Below are 18490 nucleotides of genomic sequence, written 5' to 3' on the forward strand. Positions count from 1 at the left end.
GGGGGGATTATGGTGTGGGGTTGTTTTTCAGGAGCTGGGCTTGGCCCCTTAGTTCCAGTGAAAGGAACTCTGAATGCTTCAGCGTACCAAGACATTTTGGACAATTCCATGCTCCCAACTTTGTGGGAACAGTTTGGAGCTGGCCCCTTCCTCTTCCAACATGACTGTGCACCAGTGACCAAAGCAAGGTCTATAAAGACATGGATGACAGAGTCTGGTGTGGATGAACTTGACTGGCCTGCACAGAGTCCTGACCTCAACCCGATAGAACACCTTTGGGATGAATTAGAGCGGAGACTGAGAGCCAGGCCTTCTCGTCCAACATCAGTGTGTGACCTCACAAATGCGCTTCTGGAAGAATGGTCAAAAAGTCCCATAAACAGACTCCTAAACCTTGTGGACAGCCTTCCCAGAAGAGTTGAAGCTGTTATAGCTGCAAAGGGTGGACCGACGTCATATTGGACCCTATGGATTAGGAATGGGATGTCACTTAAGTTCATATGCGAGTCAAGGCAGGTGAGCGAACACTTTTGGCAATATAATGTATCTAGAACCGCTACAAGGAGTTTGCAGATATCTAGAAAATAGAGGCGCTTCAGAGGTTTATAGAGTAGGCACAAGGTTTGTGTCAATGTATAAAAAAGGTATAAAAATTGGATATATTTAAAACAGATATGAAAAGCTTAGACATATCTAGAACAGGAATTGGGTGTTTGGGGACATCTGGAGCTTAGATCAGGTCATACATAATTTTAATTATTTTAAGAAATCCTAAACGAGGCTAAAGTATATAGAATAATCTAGAAAAGGTAACAGAAGCTTATCTAAGCTTATTAAGGTATCTGAGGTGCAGAGAAATCAGGAACAAGCAAGTGCCTAGACCAGATACAAGATGTTCAAGCATTTAGAAGATATCTAGAACAGCTCAGATACCCGAAACATGTATGAGGAGTTTATCTTGGGTTTTTCGTTACTGTGAGATGAGACTAAAAGCTTCTCTATTTCTCATACACACACACACACAAACACACACACACTCACTTGTAATTGTATACCTTTATAAAACAGTCCTCTACTTTAGTAGCTCAATGATACATGAGGCAATTAAATGCTCTTTATTAAGCACTAGTTTTCTCTTCCACTTCCTCTCTCTCTCTCTCTCTCTCTCTCTCTCTCTCTCTGTCTCTGTATTTTCTGTCATCTCTTTTGCAGGTTGTGAGTGTAGGAAAGCATGTGAAGGGTTATCATTACATCATTGGCAACCTGGTGAGTGCCTGGCTATGGTGTATGTGTGTGTGTGTGTGTGTTTGTGTGTGTGTGTGTAGGTCAGTGTGTCCTCTTAAATTGCATGTGTGAAGCTATGAGAGATGTATAATGCAGGCTGCATGTAGGATCTGCATATATGAGACAGAGATACTTAAGTAATCACTCTTCCTTCTTTCTTCCTTACTTTTATGATATCTCTGTCTCTCTCAGGGCTTTAAAGATGTGTCTCTTGAGCGCTTTATGCACGGAGGAGCAAATGTTACTGGTTTCCAGTTGGTGGATTTCAGTAAACCGATGGTGATCAAACTTATGCAGCGCTGGAACAAACTCGATCAGAGAGAATACCCAGGCTCCGAAACTCCGCCCAAGGTACACACACCATCCAACCAGGCACAAACTTCTGAGTTCATAATGTGTTTTGATTAGAAGGGAGTTAGACCCTTCAGCCCAGGAACTTTAGCAGATGAACTTTAAGCCAGGAATTTAAACACAGGAAGTTTATCTTAGGTACCTAATCTCTGATCTGGAACCTTAGCCCTGAATCTTAACACAGAAAGTCAAACACTAGTATTAAGTCTAGCCCAGTCTTAACTTTAGCCCAGGACTTTAAGTCTAGGAACTTGAGCAGAATTTGAACATAAACCCTCTGAACTCAAAGGAACCTTAGTCCTGATTTATTTATATATTATTTTAGGAACTTTGGCTCTGGATTTTAGAGGCATTTTGGATTTTAGCCCAGCAACTTTATGAACATTAAACGCAGGAAGTCTTAGCCTAGGATCTTTTTCAGTGGAAGACTAGGATCTTAAGCTGATTAACCTTAGCCCTTAAACCTATACCCAGGAACTTTAGCAGAGGATTGTATGCACAGGAACTTTAGCCCAAGAACCTTAGCAGTACAAAGCCCACAGATTTGAGTCCAGGATCCTATTCCCAAAAACTTTAGTAAAGGAACCTAAGTAGTGGGCTTTAGGTCAGGAACATTAACCCAGGATCTGAAGCAAAGTATGTTAACTGTAGGGATTTTAACCCTAGCAACTTAAGCAAAGGATTTTAAGCTAAGGAATATAAACCCAGTACCAGATGCCCAGAAACTTTACTAGTGGAACCTAAGTAGAGGAACCTTAGTCCAGTAACTTTAAACTCTGACTAGAGCCTAAACTTTAACTTTTACCAAGGAACTTTAACCTAGGATTGTAGGAAACTTTAATAAAGGAACCATGGCTCAGGATATTTCACCTAGGAACTCACCTGAAATCAAACTTTTACCAGAGGAACATTAGAAGAACTTGAGGTTGTAGTAACTTTGCTCCATGCCAAATGGCTGAGCTTCTCAAAACATAGTCATAGCAGTTCAGCAATTCAGCAAAATTAGCAACACATGAATACTATTTAATGTGCCACTCATATACAAAGTCTATGTATAGAGATATATTTAGATAAACAAGTGTCACATGGACCTGCATATAAACCAATAGAAACATCGAGGATGTTCTGGAGAACAGCTAACCATTTAGTCAGATGCTTCTGGAATCCTTTATTTCTATCTGACCTAAGCAGATAAAACAGGATGTCAGAGCTAGCATGCTGCTTTAATACAGCCTCAAGCAACTGCATATAATAAGGCACTTACTGTATGTGATGTATAGCGTAGTTCTCGTGTGGACGGGGAAAAATTCTGAGGAAAAGGTTATGAGAGTCACTCATGATTTAATCAGCTAGAATGGAAAATGTCATTCCGCCTATAATTCTCTCTCACAGGTATAATCTCTCTCTCTCTCTCTCTCTCTCTCTTTCTCTCTCTCTGGCTCTGATTCTTTCTCTCCATCTCTATTTATTTAATTCTGTGGAGTTGAGCTTTCACCTTTATTGGTCTGCCTGTTATACAGCACGATCGATAACCAGATAACCACAATGAAAACAACAATTCCATCTGGCTCACCACACACACACACGCACACACACACACATGCACACATTTGACTTATTATGCTTGTGATGAAACAATCTGTATTGTAATGGTAATGAAATATAGATGGTCTCAGGACTCAGAAGAGAATTTTGGGTAATGTAGTTTCCAGATTATGAGCCTAAAACAACTATTAATGTGGATTTGCTTGAGTAATGATTAAAATCGTAATCTTGATGTTTCTTCAAGACTCTTCAAGAGTCTTGAAAAAACATCAAGTTTATGGTTTTAAAGTAAATGGCTGGTTAACAGAGAATGGCAGGAAACAATCAAGAGTTCATGTTCGATGTATCTCCCTCAGTACACTTCATCCCTGACGTACGACTCAGTATTGGTGATGGCCGAAGCGTTCCGGAACCTTCGGCGGCAGAAGATTGACATCACACGCCGTGGGAACGCAGGAGACTGTCTGGCCAATCCGGCAGCTCCGTGGAACCAAGGCATAGACATGGAGCGCACCTTAAAGCAGGTATGTCTTAAAAACACACGTTAGTACAGATGCACATGTACACCTTATAACAGACACACACTAAAATACGCACCTTATAACAGACACACTCTAAATACGCACCTTATAACAGACACACTCTAAAACACACACTTTAATACAAATACCTTAAAACCTTCAATGTATGTAGCTGCTGAGTCTCTTTCGAAAATACTGTAATATACAGACCATGTGTTTACAACAAACCTTAAATAGTCTACAAAATGTTGATGTGTGTGTGTGTGTGTGCGTGTGTGCGTGCAATGTATGAAGGTACGGATTGAGGGTCTGACAGGAAACATTCAATTTGATCAGAACGGACGCAGAGTGAATTACACCATGGATGTGTTTGAAATGAGGAGTAACGGCCCACAAAAGGTACACACACACACACTCCCGAACAACTCAACTATACATGCAAATATGAACACATACTTATTCATTGCATTTGTGTGTGTTTGTGTGTGTGTGTGTGTGGTTGTCAGATCGGTTACTGGAACGACATGGATAAACTGGTCTTGGTGCAGAACGAGCTAGCGGGAGGAAACGGCTCAGCCGGGGAGAACAGAACAGTCATCGTCACCACCATCATGGTAATATGCGTACACACAAACACACACACACCCATACACACACACACCTACAGAGAGAGAGGGAAACTTTAGAAGCCTATAATCTTGCTATTGCTGTCGTTTGCAGGTTTCCTGTTACAGCATGAACAAATATTTAATGAGTCAGGGGTTTTTTTTGTATTTTTTTTTGTATTGATCATTTTTGTTAAACACATATAGCAGATGTGTGCTTATTTTTTATCCACAAAGTCCTTGAGTGGGTTTATGCTAATGCTAATCACACCTGGGTCTAAAAGTATATGTGCACTGCTATAATGTTCAAAAATATTTCATAATTATTTATTTACAGTTGATGGTAGTGAATACCAACTGAAATGATGTAGCATGTAACTATGCTAGCACTAAGTAATGCTTAGAAGCTAAGCTCTTCTAAGTGAAGACCATACATGTATCTTAGCAGGTCCCTCCTCTCTGTCTCTCTCTCTCCCTCCCTCTCTCTCTCTCTCTCTCTCTTTCTTTTTTTCCTGACGTTTTTAAGGCGATGGAGAATTTTACTTCAGCAGGTGGTTCATCTCTGCCAACGCTGCTGAAGAATCCTGTCCTCAGACATTGAGAAACACAGGATACAAGATGGCCACCAAAGTAGATGCTGACATGACTCATTCACAACATGGACTAAAACACTGAATGTTCGCTAACATTTTTGGTGTTTTCATTTGATTTTGACATCTATTTCAGGCACAGGAAAGAAAATGCCTTTTGATAGTTGCCTAAAGATAGTTGCTATCTGAAGGTATATTGTGTACCAGCCATTATTTGAACTTCCTAATGAAATCTTAAGAACTTGTATCTTAGTCTGTAGAAGGTATGAGGATGGTGTAGTCTAACTACCCTTTATCTGATCTTGAGTGTAAGGTATTGTCTGATCCAGGGGTATAGTATGATAGGGAGGTACAGTCTGATAGGGAGTTATAGACTGATAGGGAGGTACAAACTGATAGGGAGGTATAGACTGATAGAGATGTACAGACTGATAGGGAAGTATAGACTGATGGAGAGGTATAGACTGATAGGGAGGTATATTCTGAGGCATACAGTAGTCACCATCTAACTCACAATGGAAGGTATAGGAAGCTATAGGTCTTTACCACACTTACCTGATTTTGACAAGTACAGGCTGCACCACCCAGTTGAGCACTGGATTCCACAGATGGATGTGAGCTTTTACAGATTTTACAGTTAATTGTCAGTTTCCCCGCCTCTTCTAAGTTCTGAAGGTGCTGATTGGTTATATTGTCCAGAGGGATGTCCTGGGGTGCAATTCCAATTTACACCTCTGTTGAACTATTCCTCAGAGCAGAGGATCTCTTTCTCTTCCACAATGGACATTAGGCAAGGTAATAGAGATGGAAATGGATGAGACCATGGTGTAAAGTGGTGTCCTGTTAATTTCAGCATGCATACAAGATCAAGTTGGAAAACAAGTCACAAGCCAATAGTACGGCCAACACAGCTACAGCCGGGGATCTCCTGTTACTGTACACACCAATACAGGCTGGAGAAACTTCCTGCCACTGACTGAAAATCCCCACTGGTATAAAAGAATGTCAACCACAGACTATCACCAGGTGATCTGCTAATCAGCATCCTTCAACTGCTGGGGGGTGCAGAGAGAGCCAAATGTAAATTCACAGCACAAGGTGGTCCCTGATTCTCCACATCTTGGAACAAAATGGCCCCCAGCCCTCTGTCCATCTGCAGTGTGACCATCTACAACTCAGAAGGGGGAGAGAGAAATCAGGAAATTGATTTTGTGTCTTAATGTTAATAACAGCCTCTTGTTGCCAGATCTTTTTAGTAGTCTGGTAAGGTATGAATACCTACAATAATATCCCAGAAGCCTAGGTGTCGCACCTCCATTTTGGCCAATTGTGGTGCATCTACCCCAGGCCCGTTTGGCAGCCTCGATAATAATAATGTATCATTGGATATTATGTTCATACTGAAGAAATCCATTCAAAAACTCTCCATCCTGCTCGGGCACCAGCACACTGGCGCTGTTCCAGTCACTGTGTGACTCCTCCATCCCTTTTGTCTTGTGCTCAGACACCTTATGGGTTGTCTGTCTACAGCCATGCCAGGGGGATCTCAATGTTTTGTCCAAGGAGGCTAGGAGTTTGACGTGACTGGCTCATCCGAGGCGCCGTTTAACTCCCCCAGCCCCTCCTCTCTGTCAGGCGTGTCTGCAACGGAGAAAGACAAATTCCCCAGATTAGGATTCAGCTGTCTAAATCTGAAGGACAACAGATGTTTGTTCACTGGACAGCTTGGACCAGAAAACACATTTGACGGAGATGCGAATGAGGCTATCTATGCCTATTTATTACCCCACACTTTGGTGGCAGGTCAGTCTCATATTTTTTAAGTCAGGACATTTTCATACTAGGTTCTTCTCACATTATTGGTAGCTGTCACTAAAGTCAGATTAGACAAAGAGGACTTTCAGATTGAAAATCTATAGCATTGGCTGACTGAAACTACTTGAAACTTTATGATGAAAACACAAGTCCACTCACCAGGACTTGCTACTATGTCTCTGAATCACATATCTGTAGCTCAGTAAGATTGAAAAATCTTAAAAAAATTTTAGAAAAATCTCTGAAGCTTTAAATGATATAAAAACGTATAATATATATATAGTGTGTACAGTGTATATACTGTATGTCATTCGACTAATTAGAGATTGTTGTGTGTCTTTTGTTTGTTTTTTGGATGATAGTGTTGATTTTGTTTGTGAAGCATATTTAGATTTTTTTTTTCTATAAAAGTAGTTTAAGTCGCTTCATATGTCATTAACTGCTGAATCAATGCTATACAGTGAAGCAACTGAATGAAGCAATTGAAAAAAAATTTAATGTTTAAAAATAAAAAAGCCACTTTAAATAAAATGCTCATTCAATTCAGATTAAAATTTAAACAATGTAGTTGTGTATAATGTAATATATTTTTTAAATTTATTTATTTATACTGTTTTTAATTGAATTATAATTTATTCATCAACTGCTTCATCAATTTGCAGATTTTTTTAATGAATTATTTGATTATTGATTTGTTATGTTATTCTATCTGACACCCACCCACCAACCCAAACACACACACACACACACACACACACACAAATACACAAATATTAATTGTGCAGAAATGTAAAAAGCACATAAACAAAACGTAAGTAGCGTAAATTAAATACACACCCGTCGCAAATGTGCTGTTGTAATGAGTTTTGTTTTTCATGAAATGTCATTGATTGCAGGGTCTCAAGGATTTCATGTACAAAGTACCAGAACCTTTAAACACTAGATATTCAGAGCTCTGCTTTTTCTAGTGGTTGCCTCTAAAGGTTCCTTTCTGTTCAACTTGATGGACATTTGTCTCAAGTTGGAGGCAAATGATGTAGGACCTCAGATGTTAAAGACTTTAGGTAGCTAGCAGGGATGTTTCTAAGTTGTATAAACAATCGAGCAGTCTGAAGGTTTATGGCTTAAACCGCATTATGGTGTAGAGCTCCCACCCTTCTGAGAAGTAGCCCAATGTCTTAACCGCTGAGCTGCAGTTATTCCTCTGAGAAGTTGAAGTTTATCTGGAGCTCTGACATCATTGCTAGTGCAGTTATGGCATTTTATAGGAGAAGTTTCATAATTAGCTCCTAAAAACAAAAGTCTCTTTCTCTCATTGATCATTTCCCAAATGAGAAATCCATCGTAGACATCCAGCTGAACAAGCTGATCGAGTTGGTTTTAAATCTTATTATTATTATTAGGCAAGCTGTGTGGACCAAATGAGTCCTATAGAAAGAGCTTTAAATCATTTTTATTTTGGTTTCAATCACAATATTTGTCTGACAGAAGAATGTTAAAATTTAGGCAAATTGTGTTGAGAAATTTAGGCTCATATTAGCTTTGGCTTATGAAGAACAATTTGTTATGTGACCTGCCCAGCAAAGTTTTGGTTTGGAAAAGGATTCATTGTCGCTAGAGCAAATAATCCCTCATCTAAACATAGCAAACGATATCAGAAAGTTAAAACTAACGCTAGGTGACATCAAAATACTGATTTGATCATTCATTAGCTAGATGAGGAAAGGAAAGCTTTAGCAAAGTTTGTGTTTATGCTAACTTCTGTTAGCATAAAACAATTCGGTTTAGACAATATTTTCCTGCTTAGTTGAAAATAAGTATAGCAGCAAACAACAAACATCATATGCAGAAGTAAAAAGCAAGCGACAAAATGACAGAATAATTCTATGTCAAAATGTTTAGCTTTTCTTTTCTCGGGTTACAAAATAAATCATTCTCATCAAAAACATTTGGCTAGTAAAGAAATCATAAATAGCGTAACTATGATGTTTGCTCAGACTAATGACCTGATCCAGAGGTGTGCATGGAATTGTTTCTTCATCGCTCCCTTGTGCAGTTACTTTTAATTTGTACCACCCTTATATCCCCTCCTCCACTCCAGGTACCCGAAACCCACCACTAAACCTAATCAAACTGTTTGCTGGAACTCGCATTGTGTGAGTGTGTGTGTGTGTGTGTTATAGACACTGTAATTGAGGTTGTCGCAGTGACACAGGCACAGAACTAGCTTTATTTTTATGCGTCGCACACACCATGTTATGTTATGACCTGCTAAAGAGAATAATCTGTCTTTCTCTCTCTCTCTCTCTCTGTCTCTCTCCATCTGTCTTTCTTTTTGGGTTTGTTTCTCTATCATTCCATCTCTCTATCTCTCTTTCTTTCTCTCTCAGTCTCTCATTCCACCTTTCATCTCACGCAGAGAGGCATTAGCTGCATGCTGCGAAGGTTCTGTGTGTGTGTGTGTGTGTGTGTGAGAGAGAGACTATAATTACTGCACAGTTGGAAAGCAACACCTTAACCTTGTGTTTGCATTATTTTCCACCCCAACCCCAGGTTTACACAAACACACACACAGACAGACACACACACACACACATTTGTCTTACTATCCTTATGAGGACCTTCCATTGACATAATTACTTATTAATGTCAAATCTAAAGACAATCTTAATATATGCAAAGACAAGGAAACTTTTTTTTTAAATAAAACAAACATACAAAAAACAAACATACAAACAAACAAAAACGACAGTTTTCCTCATGAGAACAAGCCAAGTATCTCAACAAAGTCAAAAGTGTCAAATTCCTGTGGGGACATTTGGTCCCCATTAATATATAAACACACACACACACACCAACATATTCCAATCATTATATTTATAAACTGACTTTGCACTCACAGCCATTTTCTCTGTTAATCCTGACCTTTTCCGGAGCATAACATTGTGTTCAAATTGCGCTTTCGACATGGGAAGGTGAACAACGCCATACACACTCGCTGATTAAGTGGTAAAAGTCGTGAGAACAATGTTGCTAAGCAACTGGGAAACCTGGCCAGAGAGCAGAAGCTACATAACGTCCTCCCTAGCTAGTATTGTTGAAAACAGGGACCATTAAGCCATTTAAAGCGTAAAAGCAGAGTGAGACAAAAATGTCGGAAGAATCTTTACACGACCTCTCTTATACTGTAATCAATAACTGACCACTAAACAACCTTCAGTGAATCGAGACATTCTGAGGAGCTCAGAGCTCAGTGTGGTCATAAACATAAGAATGGGCTGTTTAGGTGAAATGTTGGAATGAAGACACCAAAAACTGTACTGATTTATTTAGAACACTACATATGCTCTAAGCAATTAAATAAGTAATATGGTTCTGGATGGAGAGCGAGAACTAGACGTTCTGAAATGAATCCAATTAAAATGATAAGGTACTGACAGATCTGATGTTCCTGATGTCTGTCAAAACGAGAGGAATCACGGTTCAGTCCGTGACACTGATGGCGCATGTGTTGCTCGGTGTCTCGGATAAACAAGCGACAAACCGGAGGCAAATTCACCAAGTTGTTGGTAATTAGAGCACAGAAAGAAGCGAGGAGGAAGGAAATGAGAGTGACGTGACCTCGTCACTATGAAGAAATCATATTCACACACACACTGACGTTCTGAGCCTCAAAGTGTCCCAAACTTTGTACCCTTTCTCGACCTTTTCTTAAATTTCCGCCTAATCATAGCTTCTTGTCTTCTCATTGTGTTCAAATCGGAAGATAAATGTAACGATCATTGTATGAATTTTGTGCAGAGGTTGGTGTCTGCACTTGCTTACCTCGTCTGCAAAGATGTCTCGAACTCCATGCCGTCAGAGGATCCTTTTAGGTCTAAAAAAACTGGCCAATGAAAGATGACCTTTACACACTGTGGGCCTTAAGGCAACTGATCAAGAGCAGAATGTTTTCATTTTAGTGACAGTGACGTTTATAGGTGATGTGACACACGTAGAAAGATATTTTTGTCAGAAATAAAGGCTGCAAAAGCCACAGCACTGGTCCTTCTTCTCTTGGCTGTAAACTAACCCTTTATAATGGATATAATGTAAAGATATTTCCAAACACTGATTCAAAATGGTGGCATGTTCTGTCTCTCTCTCTCTCTCTCTCTTTCTGACACTTTTAAACACGATATGAGAGAGTCCCAGTACTTCATAGCTAATAACAGATTACAATTTAAAAATTCTCAGTATTGTACTTAAAATGCAATTACACAGACACCACCACTAGAGGGAGCTCACACTCACACAGCAGCTATAGTCAAACTTACTGCTAACCAGTGATCTGTTGTATTTTCCCACCTTTCTTCTTCTCTGTATGTTTGCGTGTCTGTGTGTTAGGAAGGACCGTATGTGATGCTGAAGAAGAACTGGGAGATGTATGAAGGGAACTATCAGTATGAAGGATACTGCGTGGACCTGATGTCTGAAATTGCCAATCACATCGGGATTAAATACAAAATCTCCATCGTTCCAGATGGGAAGTATGGCGCAAGGGATCCGGAGACCAAGATCTGGAATGGGATGGTGGGAGAGCTTGTGTATGGGGTACGACTGACTGTGTTTATATATGTATATATATATATATATATATATATATATATATATATATTTATATATTTGTGTGTACTGGGCATGTGCAGGATTCAGCTTCATTGCATGACATCATGACAACAAACTGTGGCTGCATATGGCATATGAAAAATATAAATAGTATCTGAAAATATTAAACCATCTGTGATGCATGCTACTAATTAATGAATGAGAGGTAGTTAGTAGCGCCGTATTTAGTAACCAATACGAAGCTTTCACAGTTGCCATGACAACTGATTAGTGCGTTACATCCCATAACACAGAAAATCATACTAAAAAGTATCTGAAAATGATACACACCTTGTAGTAGAATGTCTATATTCCCAAACCCCTCTACTGCCAGAAGCTTGTGTTTCCTTGAGCATATAATTCTTGAGCAAGACCCTGGGTAATCAGGGCCTTGGGATACCAACACATGGGGACCACAGGATACTGGTGACACAGGGCTCTTCTCTGTGAAATTACAAAGTTTTCTGAACATGGAAATTTATGACCTTGGAAAAACAGGATTTCCGAAACAGGGACCTGGTAACATACTAACTTGTCAATATAGAACTCTGTGAAAACAAGATATATATAACTTTGGAGACCTGGGACCTAGCAATCTTTGGATCCAGAAATGTAGAACCAGGAAACATAGGACACTGGACAAGGACCTTGGAAAGATTATGACTGTTTTTTAAACAATCTGGCATTTAGGAGATCTTGTTTGGACACAGCAGCCTTGTTTGTAAAATTAGAAAAAGGAATTTGGACAACATATAATTTTGGATATACAACTAATCATATGACCTTGGAAGGACAGTTAACCACTCCATTAACCTTACCAACTTACAGAGGCTTGAAAAACATAGAAACAGGACCTTGGAATCCTGAAACCTAGCGAAAATTAGACCTGGAAATTTAGGACATTGAAACCATAAATCTTTGGATAATTGAACCTTGGAAATACTGGGCCCTGGTTACATAGGATCTTGGAAATATAATATTTTGGAAACATATGTCCTGGAAAATATAGGACCTTGGAAAACTAGGACTTTGAAAATATAGATAAATAGATTTAACCTAGATTCCTGGAAATTTTGTGTCAATCTCCACCTGTGGTACACTGCTTAGCTGGGAGTGCTAGTTAGTCGGTGCAGCTACAATTAAGCTTTCCTGGTTTCCATAACAACTGACTATTGCTGTATCACAAAGCCACGATTAGTAACCATAGATGGCATTGTAGTGTTTGGTAGTCTAATGTGGTGCTTTACCCAAAAAGAAATACTTGAACAAATTCTCTACAGATGAGAGTCAGTGTTATTAAGGTGTGTGTGTGTTTTCCATCCACAATGCTTTATCCAATAATTTCACAATGCCATAAACAGGTCAGTGGGAACTCACACACACATATACACATACACACACACTGGGACACTCTGGGACAGGCAGTGTTTGAGATGAGTGACAGTAAAAGCCGGTGTTACAGAGACAAACAGCATTTTGCACTTGCACAGTGTAGCAATTCAGCTGAGAGACAGGCCACAATGTGAACAGACACACTAATCTTTCTCTCACACACACACACACACACACACACATACAGATGCCTAGCTTAGATAAACATCAAATCATCAAATGTTACCCTTTAAATATGTACCTCATGCCACTAGTGACTAATGATAAGAAATAATAAGCAATTTAATAAACAATAATCACCCTGAGGTTCATACAAATGCTTGAGAAACACCTACTAGAAAGTGTTAAGGCTTTCTCCACATTCATATGCCATTTTTATATTGTAAGAAAATGTGGAAATATAGGACATAGGGAACAATGGACCTGGGACACAGAGGACCCTTGAAATATAGGAGCTTAGAAAGATTGGTCTGTGGAAACACTGGACCTGGGAAACACAGAACATTATAAACAGGACCTTAGAAATATAGGACCGGGGAGACATAAAACCTTGGAAACAAATAACCAGGGAGACATCGGGCCTAGTAAATAAATGAGGAAAAAGTATGCTTTTATTAGAGCAACTCATAAGCAGTGTTTTTAGACTGATTGTGTCCTTAGTCCATAACCTAATGAACCAGCATATCAGGATAAATTTATTGATAGAGACTTCTGTTCTGCATAAGGGGGTCTGCCAACTGCCATAAATTGCCTTAAATGTAAAGGACTTTGGAAACATCATGGTAATATTGGACAGTGGAAACAAAGAACCAGGGAAAGATAAGACTGTGGAAACATTGGACCTTGGGAATAAATAACCAGGAATATATGGGGTCCTGGAAACATCAGACCAGGGAATCACAGAACATCGGAATTAGGAAGGCATGTGGTCCCGAAAACATGGGAAGAGGGAAACACAGAACATTGGAAACAGAACCTCTGCAATATAGGACATTGGAAACAAAGAACCAGGGACAAACAAAGAACCAGCACCTTATAAACATATAACATTAAATCAAATAATCAGGGATACTTAAGGCACTGGAAACCTCGGAATCATAGACGATTGGAAACAGAAAAAGGAAGACATGGGTACTGGGAAACACCTTGGAACCAAAATACATTGGGAATGAACGTAAGGACTTGGACACTGGAAATTTAGGTGGGGGAAAGGTTCCTGATAATATAGAAAATATCTGAAAATAGGATCGTCTTTAGAGATAACAGAAGGGTCAGTGTAGGTCCAACGGGAGCATGGCTTAAATATGGACATGCTATTTAGCATAGAAGTGGCTTTTAGCAAAAATGTGGCTTTCCGGGGGAAAATCAGGTGAAGGAAATAGAGTTACAGATGTGAGAAAGTGGTATTTGGCAAACTTCTGTCAGTGAATGTATGCAGTGAAGATCCCCACCTGCTCCTGAGAACAACACCTGGTCTATTAAGGTCTCAGGAGCCTGCTGAGAAACTTCCTCTCCCTCTCCCGCTCCCTCTCTCTCTCTCCCCCCCCCCCTCTCAGTGACAGCAGCTTGTCCGTTACTCCTCTAGCAGAATCACCATATTTTCAGCAGCCTTTTTGCTTTCAATTGGCATTCATTTACAGCAAAAGGAAGCTACACAGTTAGCATCTTCACATACGGTCATGTAAACAACTGAGGATTTCATGATTTCTTTTATGTCTAAGGATGTTTTTTTTAAGCGAAATTCTCCGAATACACACTCTCACGCAATTATTTTTCCAATGCTAATTAATAATTTGAGACTTCTATTTTTTAAAAAAGAAATAGAGCAACTAGAATGAAATGTTTGTTTACATTATGTTCACAATTATGTTAAAAATTCACATATTTTCCCCTTCACACTCCTCCTTTGCGTTTGTCTCCTCAGAAAGCCGAGATCGCAGTGGCTCCTTTAACGATCACCCTCGTCAGGGAGGAAGTAATCGACTTCTCCAAACCCTTCATGAGCCTTGGAATCTCCATCATGATCAAAAAGCCGCAGAAGTCCAAGCCGGGGGTGTTCTCGTTCCTCGACCCGCTGGCCTACGAGATCTGGATGTGTATCGTATTCGCCTACATCGGAGTGAGCGTCGTGCTTTTCCTCGTCAGCCGCTTCAGTCCCTACGAGTGGAAACGGGACGAGGCCGAGGAAGAAATGGACACCGATCAGCCGCCCAACGAGTTCGGCATCTTCAACAGCTTGTGGTTCAGCCTGGGAGCCTTCATGCAGCAGGGCTGTGACTTCACACCAAGGTAAGTGAGCAGCCTGTGTGGATTAGGACTCGTCTGCAGAGGACTGATAACTGTCTTTACACTGTTCTAGAATGTTTTAAAAATTAGTGCACACTCTAGAACCCTGTAAGTCTAGAAGTATCTGAAGTAGTAAGCAGAAAAGAATTTAAATCCATTTCCTCCTGCATGCTGACCTAATTACTCCCCAGAAACCAAAATGATTTAAACCCAAGCTCTGATCTCTACTTTATCTTAGCAAAAATATTTCATTTTAAAAATTGGATTTTTACACTACCTTCTTGTAAGAACTACATGACCCTTTATCTGGCTATTGTTATTAGCCATGTTTCTCTTTAGCATAAATGGATGCTAGAGTAGGAATAGAAATGAATATAGAGACTACATTGTGCAAGATTATAAAACTTTAATGCTAGCACCACACTCACCCACCTCACGTTTAATCACTTCATCAACTCTGAAAGAGTTAGCAAAACAATCATAGCTTCTGTTCTAGTGGAAATAGCGGAAAACCTTTTGTGGTTGATGCGACTCATCACTTTAGAAAGTACTGAGTGATTTTTCCACAGTTTGTAGTAATTAATGCACATAATTACGCATTAATGAAATGAAATGAAGCTAGTTATGCAGATTTCTGAGCAAAAGATGACAGCAAACTGAAGATTCAACGTATGTTTTTGTGGTACTGTTCAGTCGCTTATAAATATGAAATAAGGCCCTGAAGAGGACAGATGCCCCCTGTGGACATACACACATGCACATGCACACACACTGTCTGATCACCAAACCCCAAATCTAACAGTGACAGATCAGTGTGCTCTGAGCATTTGGAACAAAACTCAGTGAGGAGGAAGGATAAATCTGCAGGATGAGCTTTAGAACAAGTTTCACACTGATCAGAAGAGTTGCGAAGGAGGGAGGGAGGGAAAAGGAGGGAAAGAAATGAAGAGGGGAAAAAAAGCAAAGGAAGGAGGACAAGCGAGAAAGGAAAAATAGACAAACAGTAAAGAAAGAAATACTAAGGAAAAGGTGGAAGGAGGAAAAAATAGAGGAAAGACAAGGAAAGATTGATAAAAGAAAGAAGAAGTGATGAAAGAGGGAACGGAAATTAGGACATCGGTTAGGGATGAATGAAAGGGAAAGGAAATAATGGAGGACAAAGAAGAGGGTGAAGGAATCGATGTATGGAAGGAAGGAAGGAAGGAAGGAAGGAAGGAAGGAACATAGGATCTTTAGCATTAGCAAATAACTTTGAATATCAAAAGAGGCTAAAATTAGCATTGAATTTAGCTTCATCAGCAGGTTTAGCATCATGCAAGCCCCTGTGTGTGTGTGTGTGTGTGTGTGTGTGTGTGTGTGAGAAAGTGGAGATCTTGGCAGTGCTAAATTGATTTTACTTCATCAAGCCTAACTTGAGGTGAAAGAGAAGAAAGATCGATCCACCCTCCTTTCTTCCTCCCTCCTTCTTTCTCTCTCACTCATTCTCTCTCACTCTCTCTCACTCTCTCTCTCTCACTCTCTTCCTGTCACTCTTTATTTTCACCTTTCTGCTTATTTTAGCGACATTCGGTCTCTGTGCAGCTGCTGTTTGAATTACTCTGTCACTCACATGAGAAAACGAAAGAAAAGAAAAGAGGCAGACAACAGAATCAGATCTACACGTCACAGGTGTAGAGACGTCCACTGGCTGAAATATGAGCAGGAGTGGAAGTTGTGTCCTTGCTGGTGGAGGACTGTGAAGATTGCGGAGACTGCGATGGTGCAGAAAAGATGTCAGATTGAAGTCACTGCTGTGTGTATGTATATGTGTGTGAACCCTCTAAAATGCCACACCCACCTGTGTCCCAGGTGTCCAAGAGAGTGAAATTTGCCCTGCTGTCTTGATGGGAGGGGTGTTATTTTCTCCCCCAGCCAATCACAGGTGTGCGCTCATGCATTCAGAAGAGGGCAGAAATCGTTCATCTAATGTAATGTGGTTTAAAACGATGCAGTGACGTCACGTGTCTCGTCCTTCCCAATTGGTAGAGAAGAGCTGGGTAGTGGGTGGGATATTAGTGAATGACCAAATATGGAGAAAAAATTGTGGTTTGTTATTTGGAAAAGAAATAGTATCAAAGAGGTTACTGGTGGTTAAATTGGTTAAGCCAAAGATTAGACACGTCTGGGCTTCGCTACCAGTTTTGGGTCCCTCAATATTCACATGTTGAGGAGGAAAAAAATAATCCTCCATCCGGCACCTTGAAGGCTTCTTCAGTGTGTCTCTGGGGGAAAGTCCTTGATGTTTTTCTTTTTTTAGGACCATGTAATAGAGTGTTTCCCACTTTCAGGAAAAGATCCAAGGTAGAACCATGTGTGTGTGTGTGCGCGTGTGTGTATGTGTGTGTGTGTGTGTGTGTGTATGTGTGCGTATGTGTGTGTGTGTGTCCATCCATCATCATCTCTATTCTGTTTGCTGGTTAATTCCTCTGCAGTGCATCAGCAACAGTGGCCATGTGCAAAGGTAAAAGATAAAAGACTAGAGTCTTCAAAGCAGAGAGATGGATAGGGAAAAACAAGTAAGAGAGAGAGAGAGAGAAAGAGAGAGAGAGAAAGAGAGAGATACTAAGTGTCCTCTAATTTTAGCCACTGAAATCAATAGAGTTTGGCGGCAGGATGTTCCTCATTAGATTTACACAGCTACAGAGTGAGAGAGGGATGGAGAGAGAAGGGGGGAGGAAAAGGACAGCAAAATAATAAAGAAGGAAATACAGGGGGAAAGAAGGAAGGAAGGAAGAAAAAAGAAAGGGAGAGGAGATGTTGAGAAAGAAAGAAAGAAAGAAAGAAAGAAAGAAAGAAAGACAATAGAGCAAATATTAAAGAAATGGAAAGAAGGTAAAAAAAAAGAAAGGGAATGAGAAAAGAAAGGAAGATGTCTAAAATCACTAGTGTGTGAGTGGAAACAGAAGCTGAAAGTAAGAAGAGAATAAAAAGGAAGGAAGGAGGTTGAACCAGTGAACTAGCCATCTAACAAACCAAGTTAGCCATAGTGGCTAATACAATATCTGACAACTTTAGCTGCATATAATTGACTTTACTACATTGTGAAGCTGTTAGCTTAGAGAACCCACTCTAGATTTTGTGTTAATGATCTAATTTAAGCCACATAACACAGACAAAAAACAAGAACAAAAAGATGTTTGTTAGCAATAAGAAAAGCAAATCTCTCACACGATTGCTAAACAACTGTGTGGAAAAAACGGATGCTAAATAGAAGCTAGCTGGCGACTGAGGCTAGCGATTTACCAAGCTAGCAAGGAGCTGTTAGCATTATTTTGACGACATATTGCAGCTTTTCTACTTCTGTAGATGAAGGAATACATAAAGCTTCATGAAGAATGTGTGTTGAGTGGCTTTGCTAAGCGTAACAGGATCATGTGATTCCCTGCATACACACCACCAAGCGCTCGTTCCAGCT

At 39.9% G+C, this 18490-nt stretch overlaps 1 protein-coding gene across 7 annotated transcripts in view; it reads left to right on the forward strand.

Annotated features, from left to right (window-relative positions):
* Positions 1–18490, forward strand: part of gria4a (glutamate receptor, ionotropic, AMPA 4a) — a 58610-nt gene that overhangs the window by 26287 nt on the left and 13833 nt on the right. For 6 of the 7 annotated variants that reach the window (XR_009207018.1, XR_009207017.1, XM_058414199.1 and 3 more), the window contains exons 5-11: positions 1213–1266; positions 1477–1635; positions 3537–3704; positions 3996–4100; positions 4208–4315; positions 11098–11304; positions 14675–15039. Coding sequence is in view for 5 of the 7 variants with exons in the window: in XM_058414199.1 (XP_058270182.1) it covers positions 1213–1266; positions 1477–1635; positions 3537–3704; positions 3996–4100; positions 4208–4315; positions 11098–11304; positions 14675–15039 (1166 nt within the window). In the remaining 2 variants the exon portion in view is untranslated. Of the gene's footprint in view, positions 1–1212; positions 1267–1476; positions 1636–3536; positions 3705–3995; positions 4101–4207; positions 4316–4832; positions 7769–11097; positions 11305–14674; positions 15040–18490 lie in introns of those variants that run through there. The other variant, XM_058414198.1, reaches the window with a different exon arrangement.

The sequence above is a fragment of the Hemibagrus wyckioides genome, linkage group LG17 (assembly GCF_019097595.1).
Source record: "Hemibagrus wyckioides isolate EC202008001 linkage group LG17, SWU_Hwy_1.0, whole genome shotgun sequence".
NCBI lineage: Eukaryota > Metazoa > Chordata > Actinopteri > Siluriformes > Bagridae > Hemibagrus > Hemibagrus wyckioides.